The 22,237-nt window shown below is 41.4% G+C and overlaps 1 protein-coding gene across 1 annotated transcript in view; it reads right to left on the reverse strand.

Moving 5' to 3' along the window:
• The window catches only part of LOC136431462 (uncharacterized), a 28,889-nt gene extending 10,078 nt beyond the window's left edge, over window positions 1-18,811 (reverse strand). Inside the window, exons 1-15 of the mRNA XM_066422843.1 lie at window positions 18,626-18,811; window positions 15,418-15,480; window positions 14,970-15,093; window positions 13,963-14,062; window positions 13,344-13,478; window positions 12,827-12,943; window positions 12,049-12,239; window positions 10,916-11,135; window positions 7,385-7,510; window positions 6,269-6,460; window positions 4,231-4,307; window positions 3,674-3,835; window positions 2,181-2,356; window positions 981-1,822; window positions 74-688 (exon numbers count right to left, since the gene is read on the reverse strand). Of these exons, the coding sequence (XP_066278940.1) occupies window positions 74-688; window positions 981-1,822; window positions 2,181-2,356; window positions 3,674-3,835; window positions 4,231-4,307; window positions 6,269-6,460; window positions 7,385-7,510; window positions 10,916-11,135; window positions 12,049-12,239; window positions 12,827-12,943; window positions 13,344-13,478; window positions 13,963-14,062; window positions 14,970-15,093; window positions 15,418-15,480; window positions 18,626-18,665 (3,180 nt within the window). The 5' untranslated portion in view covers window positions 18,666-18,811. The remainder of the gene's footprint in view (window positions 1-73; window positions 689-980; window positions 1,823-2,180; window positions 2,357-3,673; window positions 3,836-4,230; window positions 4,308-6,268; window positions 6,461-7,384; window positions 7,511-10,915; window positions 11,136-12,048; window positions 12,240-12,826; window positions 12,944-13,343; window positions 13,479-13,962; window positions 14,063-14,969; window positions 15,094-15,417; window positions 15,481-18,625) is intronic.
• Window positions 18,812-22,237: the final 3,426 nt, after the last annotated feature.

The raw sequence follows: 22,237 nt of genomic DNA on the forward strand, positions 1-22,237 counted from the left end.
GTGGAGCTACATGTAACAGTATCTTTTCTCTATTCCAAGGTTCAGAGGTTAAAGGTGAAAGATTATGACCTACCTTTAGTAGCTGCTCTGCCCGTCTCAGTCTCTCCTGCACCTCATCCTGTTCCTCTTCCGCTGTCATCAGGTCCTGCCAAGACGGAGCACGTTTTCTTCCCAACGTTCGCTTCCCCTCTCTTCCAGATTCTTGACCTCTATCTGTCCTCCAGACAGGTACAGTGTCATCCTGGAGGTCTTCTTCTCTCCGTCTCCTTGCATTCCTTGTCTTCGGTCCCTTACGTGGCAAGGCATTTTCTGCCCGTGGTCTGTTTTGTGGTTTAACGTCCACCGCCTTAAAGTCATTCCAGATCTGCTGCTGTTGCGGCAGGCTTGAGAGGTCGGCGTCCGACTTGCGAGATCTACTCACATTTTTTCCTGATACACCTCTGCTTCTTCTAACATGTGGACGGAGAATGTCTGCTTTGGCGCTGACCTGTGGGGGTGTGGGCAGCTTACGGCGTGCGCCTTTGCCGTTTTGGGTAGGGCCGTCCTTCCTCGGGACTTTGCTTGGACTTTTTGGTGTGGACTGGCTTTGGTTGCCCCCGATCATCTGGTAGGCCTGGCTGAGTGTGTGGTAGATCTGGTGGTCGTGGCTGTACTGCTGTTCTCTCAGGGTCACGACCGCCTCCTCAACCTAATTGGACAGTTAGACATGGGTAGTGATTAAGTTAAAATCCTTCCCATACCTTTCTGTGCATAGGGGCAGTGCCCATTTACGTTTTTATAGCCCCATTTAATTCTCAGATAACTTGATATAAAAATTACATGTATCAGCAAAATACAAACTCTCTCATTACCTATCTCTATATCAACATTCTTCTAGTGAACAGATGTATTGGAATCATTCCATGACTGACAAGTTTAATACAACAGTGCTATGTCCTGGGCTCTGTTTCTAAGTGTACATGAATTTATGTTGTAGTTACCTGTGACAGTACAGAAGAGTTTGAGTTGTTGTTTGATGCATTGAAGCTGCCACCAGACAGCTCCACTGCTGTTCCGGACACCCCTGCTGCTGGCCAAGCCTGCCTGAGATGGCTGTCCTGCCTGGCCCTCCTGTTTTCCCTGCTGTTTCTTCTGCTGTCCCCGCTGCTGCTCCTTCTATTGTCCCCAATGCTGTTCCTATCAGCATCCCTCTGCTGCATCAGTCCCTTTGTCATATCCCTGTACATACTCACAGACAAGTCGTGAGTATCGTCATTGTCCAGGGTAATCGTGGTGTACTTAGACCCATTGTTCAGAACTTGTCGTCGGTGCGGACTTGCAAACTTCGGGCTTCCCGACGAATGAGACTCGGAGTTACCCTGCACTGCTCCGATTCCCGAGTCAGCGTAACTGGTCCTACTCTCCCTCCCGTATAAGGAACCGTGGCCCCCCGGCAAATCTTCTGCTGGCGCACCCACGGAGCCATCGCGTGGGTTTTCTGGTTGTGCACCCATGGAGCCATTACGTGGGTCTCCTGGCAGTACACCCATGGGACCGTTATGTGGGTCCTTACCATCTTCCTCGCTGTCATCACCATACACACCATACGTCCTGTTGTCAGATGGAACGCCTCTGCCATAGACACTGCTCTCCGGATCACTGTCAGAGTCCCCGTAGATTCCAAACTTATTATTGTCACTCCTAAACGGTGCAGATCCATCTGAATGCTGCCCTCCCCTTCTCCCAGTGCCGTTGGTAAAGCCTCCATAACTCTGTGGAGAGTTCCTGTGGTTCCCATTGGCTGGATGATAGTTTGTCTCTCTCCTGTCCTTTCTCCTTTGTCCTGCAAAAACACACCAATGATTAGATCGAAATCAAAAGAGTCTAGCTACAACCTTTCTAACTGGTCTAACAGGTGAGATTGCATATCATCATTCAAAAAGATATTCGACACTGAGAACTACAGATGACAGTGCATATACATCATCATCCTATGGAAAGTATACACATAGTTTATGCTGGTCGGAGCATGGGGGTCTGGTGTTTGAAGAGGTGCCTCAAGGACATTAAAGGGGAAGGGCTAGCACACCTCCCTGTAAAAATATAGCCTGCTACTGAAACAACAACTGCCACTAGGCAATACAAGAGTCTGTACGAATCATGCTGACTTTGACTTTGAGAAGACTAGTTTGCAGACAGACCTGCGTGATCTGACAGATCCAGGCTGGAGATCTCCGAGGGGGTGGGATTGTGGGTGTGTCCGAGGCTGACGTCGTCGGTACCCCGTTCAAACTGGTCCTTCCAGCGGAGGACCTGAGCCAAGTCCATCCTGGCCACCCCTCCCTGAGAGTGGAGCAGTCTGGACAACACTGAACATCTACAGAAATACACATGTAGAGATGCCAAGTTTAACAACACATGAAAACTTTTGATAAAAAAGCACTGTTCTTCAAAACACATGCATCACCATATCTAAATATTAAATGAGATTGTCATATGTCTTGTTTAATTGTACATGTGTCCATTGACTCTAGCATATGGAAAATAATAACATAACTGAAAACAAACACAAACAGGCAGGCCAACAACATTACACCTCCCTGTGAATTATAATTAACGGTGCACACCCCAGTTCTTCCGCAACCGGGGTCCGTGGTAGTGCACAACAAAAAAGTGACGAAAGGGTTTCAAGGGGCTGGGTTTAATTTGAGTTCACATTTCTCATAATGTGCTTCGAACTGATATTGCATACTAGCAATTTGGCTGAAAAGCATATGAATTGGTTTTTTTTAAATGAAAATTGCATTGCGGTCCGAGCCGTATTTCCGGATATCTATCCGCGTTGATAGTGAAATGTCCCTTGGCCCGAGATTGACCTAAGTAGCGTTCTGTGGGTGATGTTGACATGCCTGACGCCGTGGATGATTTAAGAAATCCAAGTACTAGAATTTTTTTATGATTGGCTCGATTATACACTAGGTTTTTCTCTTTCTGAAATTTTTTTCTACCGCGAAAATGCCAAAATTTGCCCATCATTTTTGACGTGAAAATTATGTTTTTTCTTCTAATTTACCAAAATTAGAGAGGTTGAAGAAACATAACTCAGTTGGTCTTGTAGCGGAAGGGATAGGCTTTCATCCCATACACAGTTGATTTACTTCGGAATAATTCCCTGAAAGAGACAATACCTAGACTTGAGGGTGCGCTAGCCTGAACTCAATCAAGCTCCTGTAATGGACAGCTGGAGTTTGCGTTATACAGACTAAGGGTGCGCAGACTGCAATTGAAACCCAAAATAAACTGGGGTATGTACAAATGTACAGTAGCCTCTTCAACTGACCCCATGACCTGAAATGTCTGTCAGCTGTCAGACCTGGCCGATAAGTGACAAATTTTACCAACTCTACTTCCTGTCACTCCTATATCTCTGACCTTTTTCCCTTTACTTCCTGTTACTACATGGAGAGACATGCCCATATATACATGTGGCAGATTGACCAGGGATGCTACTAAGTCACTTATGGCCAGTCTTCAACTGTGACCTGTCTAATGGTAATTTCACCCTAAAGAAGCCCTAGAGTACCTATTTTAACTTAAATTCTCTAAAATTTCCCACTGTTGGTCTTTTGGTTCCTCCGCTCCCTCAAAATGCCCCCCCTCCCTGCAAATTTGCCCCAGAAAAACCTCTACTGACCTGTTGATGAGCAGGCGCCCCTGGTTACGTAGCCGCATGTCCGGTATCAGGTGGACGTTTTCCTGCACCTTCTGCAGATTCTGGTGGGAGGGGGAGGGGTACCTGCCCAGGAAGTACTGCGCCTGGTGCTCCCAGTGGTCACGGATCAGGTCAGGCTTCCCTCTGGGGTTAGCATGAAACAGAACAATCAATTTGGTAAGAGACAAATAAGTCAATTAGTATATAGAAAAAAGTATCAGGTTATAATCCAGATTCAAGGCATAACAGTTGGATTCATGGCATATTTTACCCCCCCTTAATGTAGGTTAACACACACATGCAGAGACACACACACGCACACACTGAACAACCGTAAAGTGACCAAAATTGGACTTGTAATAAGCTGTATAACAAGATGTGATACGAGATGTAGAAATACAATTTAAAAGACAATGAAATACACACACACAAAAAATCATTCTTTATCTATAAAATTCTTTGAGCGATCCTGTCAATTTTTTGATCACTCAGCGTTTGCAGCCTCTAGTGGAAAGGAGGTATGAATTGTTAGGTTCTACCTGTAGTTGTCCCCTGTAGCAAACTTGTCCTCCACCAGAATGAGAAACTTCAGTGCCTTATAGTACCATCTAGCCACCTGGGAGGGCAACAAAACAACAACATTCAAGTAAAAACCTGAAGTATGTGATTCTATAAGTAGTCTTGTTAATGTCATATACAAATATAGTATGGTACAAAATGTAGTAAACGTAGAGTAGGGCATTTTGAACTGGGATAGATTTCGGGGAATATTTCTAACAAATCAGAGAGAATCAACGAGTTAGCGAGCGTTCCAAATTATGGTCAATGTTGGGAGCCAGTTTGAAAAGCCCTACCGTATTTCTTCTAATAAAGGACGCACTTTTTTGACATTTCAACCTTTAAGATGAGGCTTCAGGTCAAAGCCAAAGTCGGAGTGCGCACTTTATTTAGGTTTTCTCTCGAGAAAAGTCGCGACGTAAGTCAGGAAGTCACCGATTATTACCCCAGTAGGCTAGCCCCGTCACTTCGCCGACACGCAACGATAATTTATGCATGTTCTGTTCTTATTCATGTTCTTATGTTTACAAGATAACGATATCATACGTATATTTTTGAAAAGGTATTCTAGATATAAAAATAATTGATTTAGCGATACTAAATATCAAATTATGAGACACCAAATAACGCTGGGTGTTTTCAACCGCGCGACTATTTCAGTGTGTCGGGCCGGCCATAATTTCGTACCCCACGCCGCTTGTACTACGCCGCTTGCGACGTCAATAATTTCCTAACCACCCACACGGCTGCAAATATGGGCACATCGTGCGTATTTGTAGATATTATTTATCAAAAACGTAATAGCTAGAATCTGAAATGTTCCAGAGTTCGCTTCAGCGGGAGTTTTGTTTTTGTTTTGACGGAAAAAAACGCGAAAACCCACGCCGCTTTCGGCACACTTCCGGGTTCATTGATCGCTAAAATTACGCAAAAGCCACCATCAATCCGCAAATAAATGTATGCTTTCCCGAAAACATCTTTTGGTTTTGCACTTTCTTCACCATAATGTTGCTATGTAGTCGATAAAACCGCGTTTTTATTGCGTTTTCATGTGTAACATTTCAGACAAAGAAAAAAATTGGATCGCGATTCTGCTGCCCCATGATGCACTTCGTCTGCAAAATTCCCGCCTTTATCTGCAGCAGCAACCAATCAGAGACGCGTATTGCGATCATGTGATGAGGATTACGTAACACGCGAAATGTATCTTGGGGCAGCAGAATTTAAACAATATGGCGGCGGGCGATTGGCGAAATGAAGTGATTTGTCAATGCAACGCTGTATTTTGCGGCATAAATGCCAAGAGACGAACTTTTATTTTATCTCAAAATGCGTTTTACACATTTGTCTTTGACTATCCCGGTAGAAATCGAGCGGATCGTCGTCTGGTCCTTCAATATCAAGGAAGTTTGTCAGATATCCTGGCGCGAGGTTCTCAGCGTGACGTTTAAACTTCAAAACTTTTTACTCAAAATTTGAGCAGAGTAGAGGGTTAAGTGTTGACCCCAAATAATGGTAATGTTTTCCGGAAAATTCCTTGAAAATGGAACGATTAAGAAAGACACCAGGACTTCATAGCGTGCCGAATACCGGGGCGTGGTCACATCTTGGAGACACGCGCCGAGCAACCGGCGGCAGATCGGGGGTGCGCACTTTATTGAGGTTTTTCTGTGAAGTATCTCAGCTGGCGTGATTGGGGTTGCGGTGAAGCCCAAATCGGGGGTGCGCACTTTATTTGGGGTGCGTCCTTTATTAGAAGAAATACGGTATTCATATATATCAGAACTGATGCGGACATGCCGTTTCCTGATGCCACCCAATTCCATCAGTCAGTCGAGCAGCCGTCGGCATGGCTCGAGTTTCAAACGGTGGGAGAGCCCTGAACTATGACAGACTTATGTAAAACTAGTGAGAACTTAACTTTGGGCTATATTCAGCATAGTATAGTCAGCTTTTCAATTTTATGTTTTGCTTTTCCTTAAAAGACATTACAACAAGACATCTTAGCTCTTCTCTCACCTTCTTAGTCTGCAGGTAGAAATCATAGACTCCCTTGTAGAACTTGTGTTTTTTCTCCACGGCTGTGCGCAGTGTCGTAAGTTCTTGTTTCACCCAGTCGTGATGGTCGTGTATGTCAGGGGACTCGCAAACGTTCTGCTGCAGGATGTGGTCAACTTTCTTCACCCAGTGGTCCAACAGGTTCAGTTGATCCTACACAGTAGTAATCATCTATTCAGTTAAGCCCCTTTCCCACTGGACCCGTGGCACATTGGTCACCTTGCTGCTACCAGGGGATTTGACAAAGCGCTCAACATATTTCATTGTTATTACTCTTAGCACAAAAAGTTCAGAAACTTGATTTTGGTGGATCATATCACAGTGACTACTTCAACAACTGCATTGTATGATATATCTTTGGAAAGCTTGTTTATTTCCCTTTGTAATGATGTAACATTTGTTATGATTCATTAATGGGTAGAGCACCAGGCCTACTTATGCACCCCGGCCAATCAACCTCTTTGAAACGCATATTCGAATCAGCCATGACCCGACAAATCGCTTCCTAGTTTGCCTTAACGATTACATCTGGCAAAACAAACTCGCCAGTCAGATTTCGGAAGGTGTCAGCTTTTAAAGGACGTTTTCAGATTGACAATTATGGCAGTTTGGGAATGATATAATCCGACCAGCATCAAACAAGAACTTTTATTAGTTATGATCATGATTTTTGTACAACAAGAATCATTACTGTAGTTTGTGGGTGGATACCCCCCAAAAGTGCTGAAATTCCCCCAGCACTTCTGTTCTGTTACACACTTGCATAATTAGTGCTGGACCATAATTGTACTGCAAATTACACAACAAGTAACTATAGACACTCAGCACAAAAAGTTAAGTAACTTGGAACTTATCAGTCATATCTCCATTATTACTTTTATTCTATCTGCCACTGCGTATATCAATATAATACATGTACAGTATTGTGCATCATTGGAAAGCCTTTTTACACCAGGTGTAAGAAAATTGGGTGCACAGCTCCAATTTTGGGTGCACAAAAGAGCGCATGTATTTTGAGCCCAACTGATGATTGATTAAATGATGACCAGAGACAAGAAGACCTCTTTGAAGACTGACCCTTGCTTGTGAGTAGAATGTTCTCTGGAAGTTGATGAGAGCCACCTCTGCTTGGGCTATGTCCTCTGCAATAATGGTGTCCTCTGCCAGGGGGAGCCGGCCCCCACTGCTGAAACAGTCAAGCACCTGCGAAACACAATTCACACGAAAATATCAATATGAGATTTCTCCTTCAATGGAGTATACTGTTATCCACAGCTACTAACAAGCCTTTGGCAATTTTTTTTATAGTCAGAAAATTCAGAATAGAGTCCATTCCAAGACACCGCACGGATGTTTTTTGCCATTGTTTAGAACTAATTTGAAACCTTTGTAACTATTTGTAATATAAATGTCATGGTCTCTTACATTTTTAAATGTGTTTACACTTTCTAAATGTTCCCACATTTTCGTGGAATATTCAAAATATTCATGGCACTGGGAACAACATTTCTGATACTTTCTAAAGATTGACTACAGCACACTGCCTTTATTTCGAAGTCTGAATCATTTTTTCGAAAGAAGAAACTCACAATCTGCTGTTAATTAGTTAATAGCACCCAAAAATAGACCGTTGAAAGGAGCGGTGACACCCCGCCGTGCTCTCACGCCGAGTCGGGCGTAATGTAAACAAACAGTTAATTTCGGCCTCTAACGTTAGCAGGACAACAATCCGAAAGAAACATTATCAGTGTTCTCGGCTTCTCTATCAATCAAAACTAGAAATCTTGCAGAAACGACCCAAATGCGACAGAAACAAGAGTTCCACGACCTCATATCTCCATGAACAATTCTATTCATGCAAATGACTTACACATTTGCATAATGTATGCTTGGTCATAAATACCTTTATCTAACTTACACATCTTGCAATATTGACAGTCCTATAATTTTCCTATTATATGAATTATGGTGTTTTTGCATTAATTATGCAAATTAGAAATTAATTTGTATAATTGGTATCTGTTGATGCTCCACTTTCCATAAACTACATGTTACATGTTTTTGAGTCTGATAATGAAAAACACTGCAAATATAGATTTTCCTCATTAGCTATGCAAATTTAGTCACAATTAGCATAATTTGCACTACATTATGTATATCTCTGTCTAAGCTACCTGCATACTAAGTATCATATTGACAGTCCTATAATTTTCCAATTAGATGAGATATGGTGTTTTGCATTAATTATGCAAAGTAGGAATTTATTTGCATAATTAGTATCTGTTGATGATCCACTTTCCATAAACTACATACGTTAAATGTATTTTAGTCTGATAATGGAAAACACTGCAAATATAGATTTTCCTCATTAGCTATGCAAATAAAGTCCCAATTAGCATAATTTGCACTTCATTGTTTATATCTCTATCTAAGCTACCTGCATACTAAATATCATGGAAATCCGTTGTTCGTTTCTTCAGTTATTCTTCTTAAAAGATTTTCACAAAAACGCCCCTGCAGTTCCAGAGGAAGCGGCTAGGGGGCCTAAACCTACACCACTTCTTTATTACATCACAAGCTATCTGCCACCTAAAAGTCAAGACCATAGCACGTCCAAGTCAAAAGATACAAAAATTGAAGTTCTGCTGCAGTACCAAGGTCACATACCAGGGGGCCCAAAATCGACCTTGAACTTCGGCTTCAGAACACCTGCCCACATGCCAAATATCATCGTAATCCATCAAGAGGTTCTTGAGTTATGCTGACTACAGTAGTGCGGAAACACAAACAGACAAACAAACAGACAGACAAACACACACACAGACACACCCAAAACTATATCTCCATTTTTCATGGAGATAATAACAAAGTACCGAAGGAAGCTGTAAGTGGTAACAGTAGCCTGCCGTGCTGCCCTCCCCACCGGGACCGCTAGAACAAGAATGTTCAACTGGGACGTAAAAAAAACCTGCAGAAACTCCACCAGGTCCAGTCTAATTATGAACGCCAATCAGCCAGTACAGAAAAGGCTGTTTCCGAACCAGAACGCCTCGTGGGAAGTTTGTCCCCGTGTTGTTGTTCCCCCGGCAGACGGCATGACTGTTTCTCCCGGGGAGGATTTAAACACGTTGTCTAAAATGTCTATCTTTTAACGTATGTTGATAGAATTTAAGATTTGAATGCTACAATCTAAGCATTACAGTAGTATTAGTGTGATGTTATTACTGTGAACTTTTGTATCTATAATTATTTGACAATAGTTTCTAAGAAAGTTCCCCCTACACACAGAATAGACTCCCCGAGGCAGGCCGCCACATGTTAGAATTGTTGCAACAGAGATCTACGTTCTTTTTTTGGTGTTTTCCGCCGGAATCTTCGTGATTTTGTCGGTAAGAATCTCTACAAAAAATAACACTGCCTTTTAGTTTACAATTTACTGATACCATGGGAAAAGGAAGCCTCCCTTTGACTGTACATGTCGCTGAACTGAGTGACAGATCAAAAAACCCTTTGGGGCTAGCCGGCTCTCCCTTGAGCTCCCTTTGCATTGTGCCGATTGTTGGGCTTATTTGACGTGGATAAAACTTTTGCTTTTGCTCAGTACGTATGCTATTTTGACCACTGATCATTCGCAATGTTTGCTAGCCCTTTTTGTGCAGCAAAATTACAGTTGAATTGTGCTTATCCTCTGGAGGAATTCTTGCTGATGTCCACAGACAATGTCACGCCACAGTGCCTTCCTGCGCGGTCGGCGGTCCCCGCTCGATCCAAAACAGGCTTTGTTAGGATTAGCGGCTCGTTACGGGGGGCAAATGACCCAAATCTTTATTTCGAAATCTTTCGAAACTTGACACAAACCAATATATATTTCAAATCTTTAAAAAAAAAAGATCTCTTTTGACTGTCACTTTCGAAATGTTTGCAAATTATCATAACAACTTCTAAAACATGGTACTCTCGTATTTCTTTTTTTTCGAAACATTTATGAATATTTCTTAAGATTTGTAATTATATAACAATAATTCGTATATATTACAAATATCATAAAAAAATCCGTGTGGTGACTTGGAATGGACTCTATGCAGTAGGAAGCCATTTTCTTATTTATGAATGGATTGTAAATCTTGAATATTCATGATAAAATCTATGTATCAATGGCTGAGCTGTACAAAGTAGGTCACTAGTCTAGATACAACAAGACTACACTACTTGGACAATTTCTACTTTTTCCAGCAACCTATTGATTATGGTAGAGACAACCGCTAATGACCTGACATAACTTTGTGGGAGTTGCCATGTGTCATCAATCCATGATGCACTCGTACATAATCATTTCCTGCCTCTCTACCACAACAACATTGGACCATTGATTGAATCACTTATTGTCCTGGACAGTCAGGATCGGTCAATTCTCCAAGTATCCTATTATACATGTACCACTTCAACCGTACATACTGCCATCCTGCAAAATTCAAATCACTGAGGACACACACCAAGACAAACAAACACACTAACTCAAAACAGTACCTTTCTTTTTCATCAAGGTACATGTAACTAGCTTATGCACTACTATCAGTGAATCTTCCAGCTTGCCAGTCCTACATGTACCTGCTGACTGACTATGTGGTACTGCACCAGTTCCCTGATCCACCCCAGCCTCTTCTCCACCCTGCCACGCAGACCATCCACCACCTGATGAGCTGCCAGCAGCTGCCGGTGACATTCCTTCACAACCACCTGTGCATCCAGGAACACCGGCTTCTGTGCCACCTTGGAAAACACCTGGTCCCGACCGGGATGTCTCATCAGCTGCAGAATCTGTTTGCACCTGCGGAGGTGAGGTGGTCTTGTGGTTAGGGTTGTTGACTTGAATCTCCAGCAGGACTCAATGATATGCCCTTGGGAAAGGCACTTTACACCTACATTTTCACCTGTATTTCCTAACTCTACTCTTGGGAAAATGAAATTTTACTGGACACTTCTTTACTGTGTTTTTACCGGACATAGCTTCAGTCAGGGACTTCCTCTCAGATGGGAAGCACATGTAAACCCAAAGGTCCTGTGTTTGAGGAGAGGCACACGTCTCATAAACATAAACCTTGAGCATATTTGTGTGGACTAGCCATTGCAAAGAGTAGGAGTCTATCCCGGTGTAAAAGAAAAAGGTTTATTGGGTCAGTGTGTTGTTATCCACTGTCTAGGTCATGGAATTACCAGGCAGAGCCCATTCCTCTCCTTCCATTACCTTTACCTTTCCAACTAATTAAATAAAAGTAAGGTTAAGAAAGTCGTGTTAAGTGCCTTTCCAAGGACAACGTCCAGCCAGAAATGCCAGGAATGAAACCCACCCGATCTCCAGTCCTCTAGCCTAGCCATTTGGCAACTTGACGCCACATTCTGGTGTGAAAATTTCAGTCTTACGCAGCTTGTACATTGTATACTTGTGTGTTACGCAGGGCTGTCTCCAGCTTTTATTTTTTTCTGTCCCACTCATTGTCTGGGAGCCAATGTGTTGAATTGTTAAATTCGTCATTCTACGCTTACGATAATACATTTTCATCAGTTTCATGTCATAAAGTTCAGATTTTGGGACGGACAATGTAAAAAAAAATTTCCAGCCCAAGAAGCAAATTTCCGTCCTGTGACGTAGGGACAGGTCCTGGAGAGAGCCCTGGTGTTACGTCTACTTACTTTAGAGGTAGGTTAACATTTGAGAAAAACAAACAAACAAAAAAAGCCACCTGTCGTAGATGGCCTGTAGCTGGAGTGTGTGCAGGATGACCTCACACTGCTGAGTGACGTTGTCGGCCGTTTGCTCCGCCTCCTCTATGGACCCGTCCACCTTACAGTGGGTCAGAGCCTGTAGCTGCCTCATCACTGCCGGTACTCTCTCCAACACTGTCTCTGTGTCTTTACTGAACACTTCTATCACCTGATACAACAGAAGTAAAGCTTCTTACTATCCATGTTTATAGTTTTTCAGATGAATAACATAACAACTTTTTAGATGAATAACATAACACCAGTCCTGTTATTAAATAAGTTGCACTTGAAATTATTTTTTAAGAAACCAGTGCAGCCACTGTATGTTATATCATATCTGGGCTGTGATAATGTTCAATACCAGTGTTCTGACCGAAAAAGGCACTTTGCTCTATGATCTCTTTCAAAATCAAAGAATTAGAAAATTGGTGCGGCCTTTATAGACACACCCAACCTTTATAGACACACTCAAGAAAGACACCGGACTTGAAGTGGATAGTATGCTCCAGGCGATGAAGGACCGAAAGACTTGGGCTGCCATCTCAACTCGTGACTGGAAGGTCTCGACATAAGCAAGTAAGCAAGCAAGCAACTGTAGTTGTGGTTCTAGGTTCACTGCAAAACTTAAAACCAGTGCTTCCATTCCTGTACAATATGCGACTATACGCGCTACTGCGAACATGAAACCACTGTAAACACTCCATTTTCTCCCTATCGCAAATTAAATCACTGTGAACATTTAGGCGTTTACAGTACCTTTCTAAACTGCACCCATGTCTGGTGGTCATAGGTCAGGTACCCTCCCAGGTCAGAGGTCAGCTGGCTGGGGTCAATGTAGTTCTGCAGTTCACCGACATCGCCCACAATTGTGCACTGCAATGTCAAGGTCAAACAAAATGTCATGAACTGTAAATTGTTTCATCAGGATGGTAAATCAGTTCATTCAACATAGTTTTGTTAGATACACAGCCTCATCTTTCTTCTCTACAGACACTTCAACAACCTGTCTGTTGTCTTCATCAATGTAAAATAATCTTGTCCTATTGTGACATAATTGTCCTGACAAGGCTGCGTACTCCGTCACGTTTGGTACACTAAAGGCTACCACACGATGCATCTTCCCATTTTTGGCCTTTTCTTATCACATGGACCATGGAACAAAATTTCTATAAATCAGGCAAAAATAATTGAGTGCTTCGATGTCATCCATAAAATGTACTTGCTGTGGCCTTAACAAGTTCTAAAACTTTCAAACCCATCACTTTGTCCCTACCTTGTCCCAAAGCCCCTTGGCCTGAGGACCTTTTTTGGCAGTCTTGACCCCCAGGAGTTTTGCCAGCTGTTTGCAGGCAGCTTTGTTGTCTGGACGGACGATGTAGAAGCAGACGACTGAGCGAGGGCTACGAATCTGACAAGAGAACAGCTAATGATGGCTATGATAGCAGATGATAAAGTTTTCGTTAATCATATCTCTGTGAATAATTTATCAAATGCATTGTATTATACATATTGGAAAATTTAGTTAGTGCCCTTCACAGTGATTGGACTGTCACTTGTGATACCGAATACTATAAAAGGAGAAATGACAGCAATGGTTTTACATTCACATTTTTCACGGAGACCTCTTCACTGCGAACCTAAAACCGCCGCAACTATTTCTCCTTTTACAGTAAAAACCTGCATGCCAGTTTCAACCTAGGACTGAAAACCACTGTGAACTCTTCATTTCCCCCCGACCGGAAATCAAATCCCTGCGAACAATTCCCCTTTCACATTATCACAACTTACTATATTCTGAAAGATTATGCCTGCACAATGTGTATCTCCATCTTCGTTTTGTGTTTCTCTACTTAGTTTGACTGCTAAAAGACTGCTTCATGATTGACATATACCTCAACTAACTGCAATGTCTCCACAATCAGATGAACTGCCGGCAGCCCTGTCGTCGTCAGGTCGGCCAGGAAGGCAAAACCATTCTTCTTCTGGCTGGACCTGGGAGGAGTGTACATGTAGATACAGCAGAGATATTACACTACTTCAGATGCTCTGTATAGTGGGTAGAACTACTCTTTAAGCAGATGCAAGTATCTGGAGTTTACATCTGTTTTTGCAACATTTAGGACTTTTTTCTACATGTAGTATACTTTCTCTTGAAATCACAGAACCCACAAATACTAGAAAAAGCCGGACTTTTCGTCTCCCACTGCCTCCAAAAAAGAAGTCAAACCCAGCTAGTTTAGATAGTATAGCCAACAATTGTATTTAGTACCAGTATCCTATTGTTACAACAAAGTCAGACACAGTTTACTGACGCATGTATGTTTTTCCCTATGTTTTACCATGTATTTGCAATTGGCCCACAGGCATGAACTTGCAATAAACTTCTATTGAATTCTTTAACATCTCTTACCTCCTCTGTCAAGACGTACAATAGTTTTACAGTAGTACATGAAAAGAGCACTAAAATGCTGCAAAAATAAGGCATAAAACACCAAAACTGAGCGGGATCCTTACATCTGCTTTAAGATTAGGCAGCACAGGTGAGTAAACAAAACAATTCACCTGGCCCTTGACCCAATTTTTTTTTTGGATGACAAAGAATAAGACTCAGTGTGTAATTATGTAGGGATTGGAGAATACATATTAAGTGAACTTCAGGAATTGTTATCTTGGTATTCTTACATGTACATGACAAATGTCATTACAGACACTACGTTTTCGTGAAAGTACAAAAAGTATGTTTACTCAAAAGTGTAATGTATACAAAAGTGAGCTGCTACCACCTAACTAACTGGCTACCATGGACTTTAAAAACCCTGTATCAACTTTTAAAGTGAACATATATCTGTTGTAACCAGCAAACAATAAATACAATATGTAACAGTCGTCCTGTATTTACCATGTGATAACCATGAAATATTGCACCACGTGGGCAAGGTCCTGGCTATTGAAGTGTTCCGTCAGACTCCCATGATGCCGTGCAGGGAAGCAGATGAGGGGGCGGCCATGTTGGTCAAAAGCACCTGCAATGATCAAAAGTCACTCTATATTTGTCCAGACCTAGAATCATTGAATTTTTGTACCACAATAGTTGGAAAGATGCATAAGTTGTTGGTCAAGAGCAAATGCGATATCTTCATTAAGTTGCTATTGATGAGAAATGGCAAAGAGTGCACCTTAACAGTTTTTAGAATAGAAATGCTATTCTAATATATTGGCTTCAGCTGAAAGATAATTCCAGAAACATTACAAACTCTGTGGGAGCAAACTTATACTTATCATTGAAAAAGTAATCATACATGAATGGAAGTGAGAGACAAAACATTAGAAAATTGAAGAACGCCAACCTGGTAAGATGGCTCCCTGTACGCTCATCAACTTGCCACTCGGCATCACTGGAAGGGCCGGATCTGGAAAGGCAAAACCTTGAGTTTAATCCATAATATGTACATTTATATGTACATCATCCCATTTCAATCAGCTATAAAAGAAGGTTTCACTATGTATGCATCAACCTTCTTGGAATGATTGTTTGCTACAACAAATGTACCCTGGGGGCCATCCGATTACTACCGGGGCTCCTAGTCCTACACTTGCTACAGAGTGTAGCAGCCTTGGTAGTAAGCGAATGGCACCCAGACTACAACAAATGTACATACGTAGTAAATTTTACATGCAAAGCTGGCAATCTCTGTGAAATTTCGCTGTGTTTCAGTCTTGCAACACTGTAAGCCCAGTGTTGAGAGAGTTTGAGTCAATTCTTTCATTCCGACTCCGTCTAGTTTGAGTTTATTCTTTTATTCCGTCTGCTAAACTTCCAGCTGTTACACTGGCATGACTCATGACTGCTGACATCATTGAGTAATCAGGCACAGCTGGCTCCAGGAGTCAAAGGTCAAGACTGCCGTGGCAACAGTGACTAACAACAACACTCTAATCCAACATTTAATGAACCATCCTTATACTAAGTACACACGTGACACATTATTGTCATACTGTAAATTCATTTACGTTTGCAGTGTTTTTGTTTGGTGATTCTGATAGGTAGGGAAAGTAGGCTACCGTAAATACCGAAAAGTGTAGGGTAGATTTTTGTCGTGTTTTAAATTCGTAGCTGAAACAGTTCCATAATACAGTATTAATACAGAAACACACATTCTCTGTGTCATGAACATCAGTGGAGAGGTGAAAATAAAACCACCACGAAAGTTTCAAGATTTAGAGTAATAAATGCAGTGGTCTAGCATAAGGCCAGAACACATCTCAGCTTCGTGTATGTATCATATAATCTGGGTTCATCCAAATGTCAAAGGAGATAAGAGTCACTGGAAAAGTCAAATGATAAAAAAACAATCAACTAATGAATTATCGTGTTCTTTTCCCCACAGGAGGTAGTCTGTATAACGCAAACTCCAGCTGTCCGGGGGTTTCTCTCCCCTCCCCGCGGGTTGCGAGGCGGTTACAGGGTGGCCAGCGGTCACAGGAGGCTTGATTGAATTCAGGCTACACAGGAGGTAGGTACAAGTTACAACATCACGGCATTTGGGTACGTGCATGTCGGTGCTATCAGTCTGCAGCGTAGATACTGTAAGTCCTGAAATGTTAGCGGTGGTTTTAAGTTTGTGGTTTTTCACGGTGACCTCTTCTACGCAAAATTGTGACACCACAAATAGGCATTTCCATTGTACTACAGAATATTCAATTGTTTCAACTGCGACCTTAGAACACCCCGATAACCTCCTCTCCTCTCTTATTGCAAAATCAAGCCACAACAAAAATAAATGAATTTACAGTAGATATAAAATGGAGACACAAGGATCCTTTACAGCACATTAAAATGTCACAACGTGGATAATTACAACTTCAGTGTATTGTGTTTTTATTTCCCACTGACGCATTTGCCTTGCTATTGTTGTCACTGAGTGCTAAATTACAAGCACATTTGTACTGTGTTACAAAGGAACCTGAATTGAATGTGACCTTTGTGTATATCCTGATTGTAAATTGTTACTTAATGTCAAGTCACTCAAGGACAAGCAACACTTTGTGTCTGACATTCGAAGACGAGTGCTACAGAATAGGGCTGTCCAGAGAAAATAAACATAAAAGGCAACCTTACCAAAGCAATATTAGGGCCCAAAATATGGGAATAAAAAAATGCTGAAATCTTTATGGTAGCGACATTTGCTAACAATATTCAGCACACTTGCGCAATGATTTAATACTTTGAGCATTTTAAAACCACATGAAAACGTGCCATATGATCATTTCCTTAGTTTCGCCAAGGAGGTTTTATATAAAACCTCCTTGGTTTCGCGAGCATACAAAACCCCTGGCAACGATGTTCAGTGAGTTCTCACTTCACAAATGACGTCATATTTTTGCATGATGGATGTCGCTATACATTGTCATAGTGTTGTATAAAAATGACTAAATAAATTGACTTTCAAAATTCTGATTTCGGGCCCTATTTTTGCTTGAGTTTCCTTTAACTTTACCTAGGCTATAGAATAAAGTATGTATTACTTCAGAATGCTTTTGTATTTCAGTTACCTACTTGTACCTCAAAAGGCCCCTAATGACTGTCCAACATTATAGTTTATGCTACACTATATAATAGTCTATTAGATAGTTTATTTTGATAACAATACCTACATTTCATTCATGATACAGAACACTTGAAAGTATACAAGTATGTACAAATATCCATTCTACCCAGGTGTGAATGGACAAATTATATGTAAACATCTGTTCACTCTTAACTTCAATCTTGCATGTATTGTAGAATTTGGCGCCAAAACTGTAATGTTAATTATGGATTGTAAATTAGCATACAAAGAAAGGACCAAAAGATTGACATGTTAGCTCTGATTAAATAATAGTAAATTTACCTTATTCAGTAAAATTTTTTTGTAAAGAAATAGAAAGAATTGGCATATACCAGAGCTAGATTGACAGATTCTGACATGTGACGTAACGTTATCACAATGATGACAAGTTAATACGATCTGCCGTTATACGATTTTCAAAATGATAACACTGTCAACAGCATAATTTGCCAGAAACCGTACGAGGAAAACATATGTCAAAACTTTGTTTGTTTTTTATACTAAATATCAAACAGACGAACTCGATAATTTTAAGGTTATCTTCAAGCAGATATCAGCGAGGAAAATCGTGACGTTTCCTTGGTTAAAACTCCTTGATACAACGTTGCATCTTTCCGAATTTTATGCCAAATTCCTTCCTTGGCAACATAATATAGTTTCACGTCTTCGCCCCCCTCCCCACGCCAGATGTCAGAGACACACAAAAATAATCTATAAAACGATATCGACATGTCGATTAACAGAGAACCGCCACGATTATCGAACTGGTCGATCGTTCAACGTTCGCATTGTGAAGCTAAAAACATTCTGACAGCTTTGCGTGAACCGGGAATTGAAAAACGACTGCTCTGTTCACGCCACACTTCACTTCATATTTGGCTTTCTCTAACAAACTCAAAAGACAAACACACAGGTTCCTCACAACAAAACAAGTAGATTTACTCACCTATGTTGGCTTCTTTGTCCGGCATACTTGCGTTGGACATTCTGTAGTTGTTGAACTGTTATGTCAAACCATCTGTAGTGTGGTAAGAGATCGGATAGTGAAGATAGAGGCAAAATAAAGAAGCGCCTAAGGCTTCCAACGGAGCAAGAAAGTGGCCATGATGGCTCATGAATAATGAATGAGGTGGTCTTTAGCGTCGTGACGTCACAGCCCTTGGGGAATACCTGTGGAACTGAAAAGGGGTGCAAATGTTCGCGAGGAATTAATTCTAATCATCTCCATGAAAATGGAGATATAGTTTTGTGTGTGTGTGTGTGTGTGCGTGTGTGTGTGCGCGTGTGTGTGTGTGTGTGTGTGTGTGTGTGTGTGTGTGTGTGTCTGTGTGTGTGTCTGTCTGTGTGTCTGTCTGTGTGTTTGTGTTTCCGGACTTCTGTTGTCAGCATAACTCAAGAACTTCTTGATGGATTACGATGATATTTGGTATGTGGGCGGGTGTTATCAAGCAGAAAATCTAGGTCGATTTTGGGCCCCCTGGTATGTGACCTTGGTACTGCAGCAGAACTTCCGTTTTTGTATCTTTTGACCTGGGCGTGCTATGGTCTTGATTTTTTGGTGACAGTTAGCTAACTTATTTTGCATGATTAATGAGGAAAAGCTACATTTCAAAATTTTCCATCATAGGACTCAAATACATGTAACATATGTAGTTTATTGAAGGTGGAGCATTAACAGATATCAATTATGCAAATGAACTCCTTATTTGCATAGTTAATGCAAAAGTGTCATAATTCTTCTAAGTGGTAAATGATAGGACTGTTAACATTGTGACATTGTGTAAGTCAGTTAAAGGTGTATATGGCCAAGCATAGATTATGCAAATGTCAAAGTCATTTGCATAATCAAAATATTTCATGGAGATCTGAGATCTCTGAACTCTTGTTTAGTGGAGTGTTGGCGGTGGCTTGAAGTTCACGGTTAAAACAGCAATGGGGTTGATATCTCTGATTCATATCCCCGATGCGTGTAGACAAAACATCACTGTTAACATTTCCGTCAAGCGAGAAAAAGCCGAATCTATAATTACTTAACTAAACTCAACGCAAAAGGTTTGGAAACTTAGGATATATTTCTTTCCACTTGCGCATTGGACGGAGATGGGCGGGGCTGTGGGTGCAAACGCTTGTATCTATCAAAAGTTCAGCACCAAGGAAAGGTCGCTCGCTTCTTTGTGGACAGCTGGCCTCATTGAATCTTTTTAGTCGTATGCTAGATGGCGGATCATTATTTGGACAAACGTCCGTCAGAAGCGAAAGATCTTCTGATAGCGCCATATAGTTGGTTATGTTAGATTTATGTTAATGATGTCAGTTAGATGACACCATGTTAGGATCACGTGTTCACGGTGTTCCTCATTCCGTCGCCATCTGGGAATCCGCCACGGTTGTGTGTGAATAAAGCTCCCGAGTTGAACCCTGCGTCCGAGTCGCTCGCTAGTGCGTATAGCGCCCTTGGCCACTTACTGGCGAAGAGCAACGTTATGTTCATGGATCAAAAGCGTCCCCTGTCAACCCTTACCATAACTTCAATGTCTACTGTGGAAGAGCCCCGGTCTGGATGGAACCTCAGGTGATACGAGATATATGTATGTATGTATGCATGTATGTGGTTGATCAGAATAACTCAAGAACGTATGGATGGATTGTGCAAATGATGACATTTTGTATTTGCTTAGGTCTTGTATCGAATAAACTATTAATATCCCCGGCGACTCTCCGGCGGACGCCTTTTTCACCATATAACGCACTTTGTCATTAAAAATCGAAACTTTTCGCTCAAACCAGACTTAGAACACGTTATAAAGTTGTTTTACACCATTTCCCGTCGAGATCTGCAAGTTTGTAAAACAAAGTTACTACCCCGTTTTTTTTCGCCTAAAAGGTGTTTCTAAGGCCTTCTGACAAGCTATGGTCATGATTTGAGATGGTAGATGGAGAGGAAGTGACATAACTTTAGTTACTATAGTTAACATTACTATTGCAAACGAGAGCTTTTTTATCTTAATAAAAAAAAGACACTTATAACCTTAGACTCTCCTCGCCAATTATTATTTTTTGGCCAATTTCTTCTACGATCCATACCCCCGTAGGAAGGCCTGTTGGAGGCTATAGTACCTATAGTTGTCACAACAAGGCACCGTGTGATCACAGCACGCTCAAAGTACCGTGGGATCGAATCTTATCGGAAATACACAATGTTTGTGTTTGGATCGTTCTCATTGTAATGTACACAAATGTTATCGCCAGTCTTTTCAAAAGTTCTATTAAGAATGGGCAGTGAAGCATTTCAAAGCACGTCCGCACTTTCGTTTCAACACCTACTCTGATAACTTTGTACAAAGCCATATTTCTCCACATATCATATATGCATGTACTGTCTGGCACTCTGTACAAACTACAAATTTACAAGGATGAAAAACCGAGCCGGAAAGTACGTGCCCCGTACCTAACTCCATCGTCGAAAGTTCACTCATGTCTGGGATGGAAAGATATATAAAGTCAATACATAAGCACCACAAAGCCCTAGTGGTACACAAGGCCTTGAACAATCGGTTACCGTCCTACATACGCCGAATGTTCACCTACTGCAGGGACAGAGCCACCAGGATCACCAGACTAAGTGCTTCAGACCTCCTAGTGGTACCCATGCCCTTGAGAGAGGTATACAGGAGGTCCCTAGCCTACTCTGGTTCGCTTATCTGGAACTCACTACCGCAGGACGCTAGGGCAGCATCTTCTCTTTCAGCCTTCAAAACACCATCGCCACAGTAGCTGACCCTTATCGAACGATTATGGACATAATAACTTGAGGAATTATTATTTGTTACTATTATTTATTCATTATTGATCTATTCTTTGTATTATTGATATAATTTTAAGTCACCTTGGTTGACCAAGTATTAGTTATCTATTGTTATGTTGACCCCTTGACATGCCTACATCTCGACCTCTATGAAAAGCTAGCGGCTCTGATGGCCGAATGGAGCATTTGCGAGACTAAATAAAGGCACAAATAAACAAATAAACAAACAAACAAACAAACAAGCCGATGGTTGGACAACTTGTTGTTTAGGTACAGAAGATCATTAAGTATTGTTATCTATGCATACGAGGACATGATTTGCATAGTCAGTGAGAAAGCATCATTTGGCGAAGGAATGAGGTCGCGGAACTCTAGTTTATTTTAAAACCGCGCGGAGAGAGCCAGATTTTTAACCAATGGAAAAAGAATATCAGCTCTTCTAAAATGAATAATGCATTCATTGTCTGTAACTTGTTGTCCCCTTGTTTATCGCCGTGCCAACATGAATATTAATACAGAAGTCTTTGATGAAGAACAGTGCTAGGGTTACCAATTATTAATGATATGCCCTACTTATAATGATGACAATAAGACAAAAGTTAATGCAATCAATTACATGTAAGTCGAATATTACCCTGCCACACCCAAGTACCGATACTTTCAATGTACTTTTATCTTGTCCAGATTCCTTATAGGCCAATACATTCATTTGTGGTAAAATAGACCTAGATTGTTAATTATGTTATCTGTACA

The sequence above is a fragment of the Branchiostoma lanceolatum genome, chromosome 3 (genome assembly GCF_035083965.1).
Source record: "Branchiostoma lanceolatum isolate klBraLanc5 chromosome 3, klBraLanc5.hap2, whole genome shotgun sequence".
Classification (NCBI taxonomy): domain Eukaryota; kingdom Metazoa; phylum Chordata; class Leptocardii; order Amphioxiformes; family Branchiostomatidae; genus Branchiostoma; species Branchiostoma lanceolatum.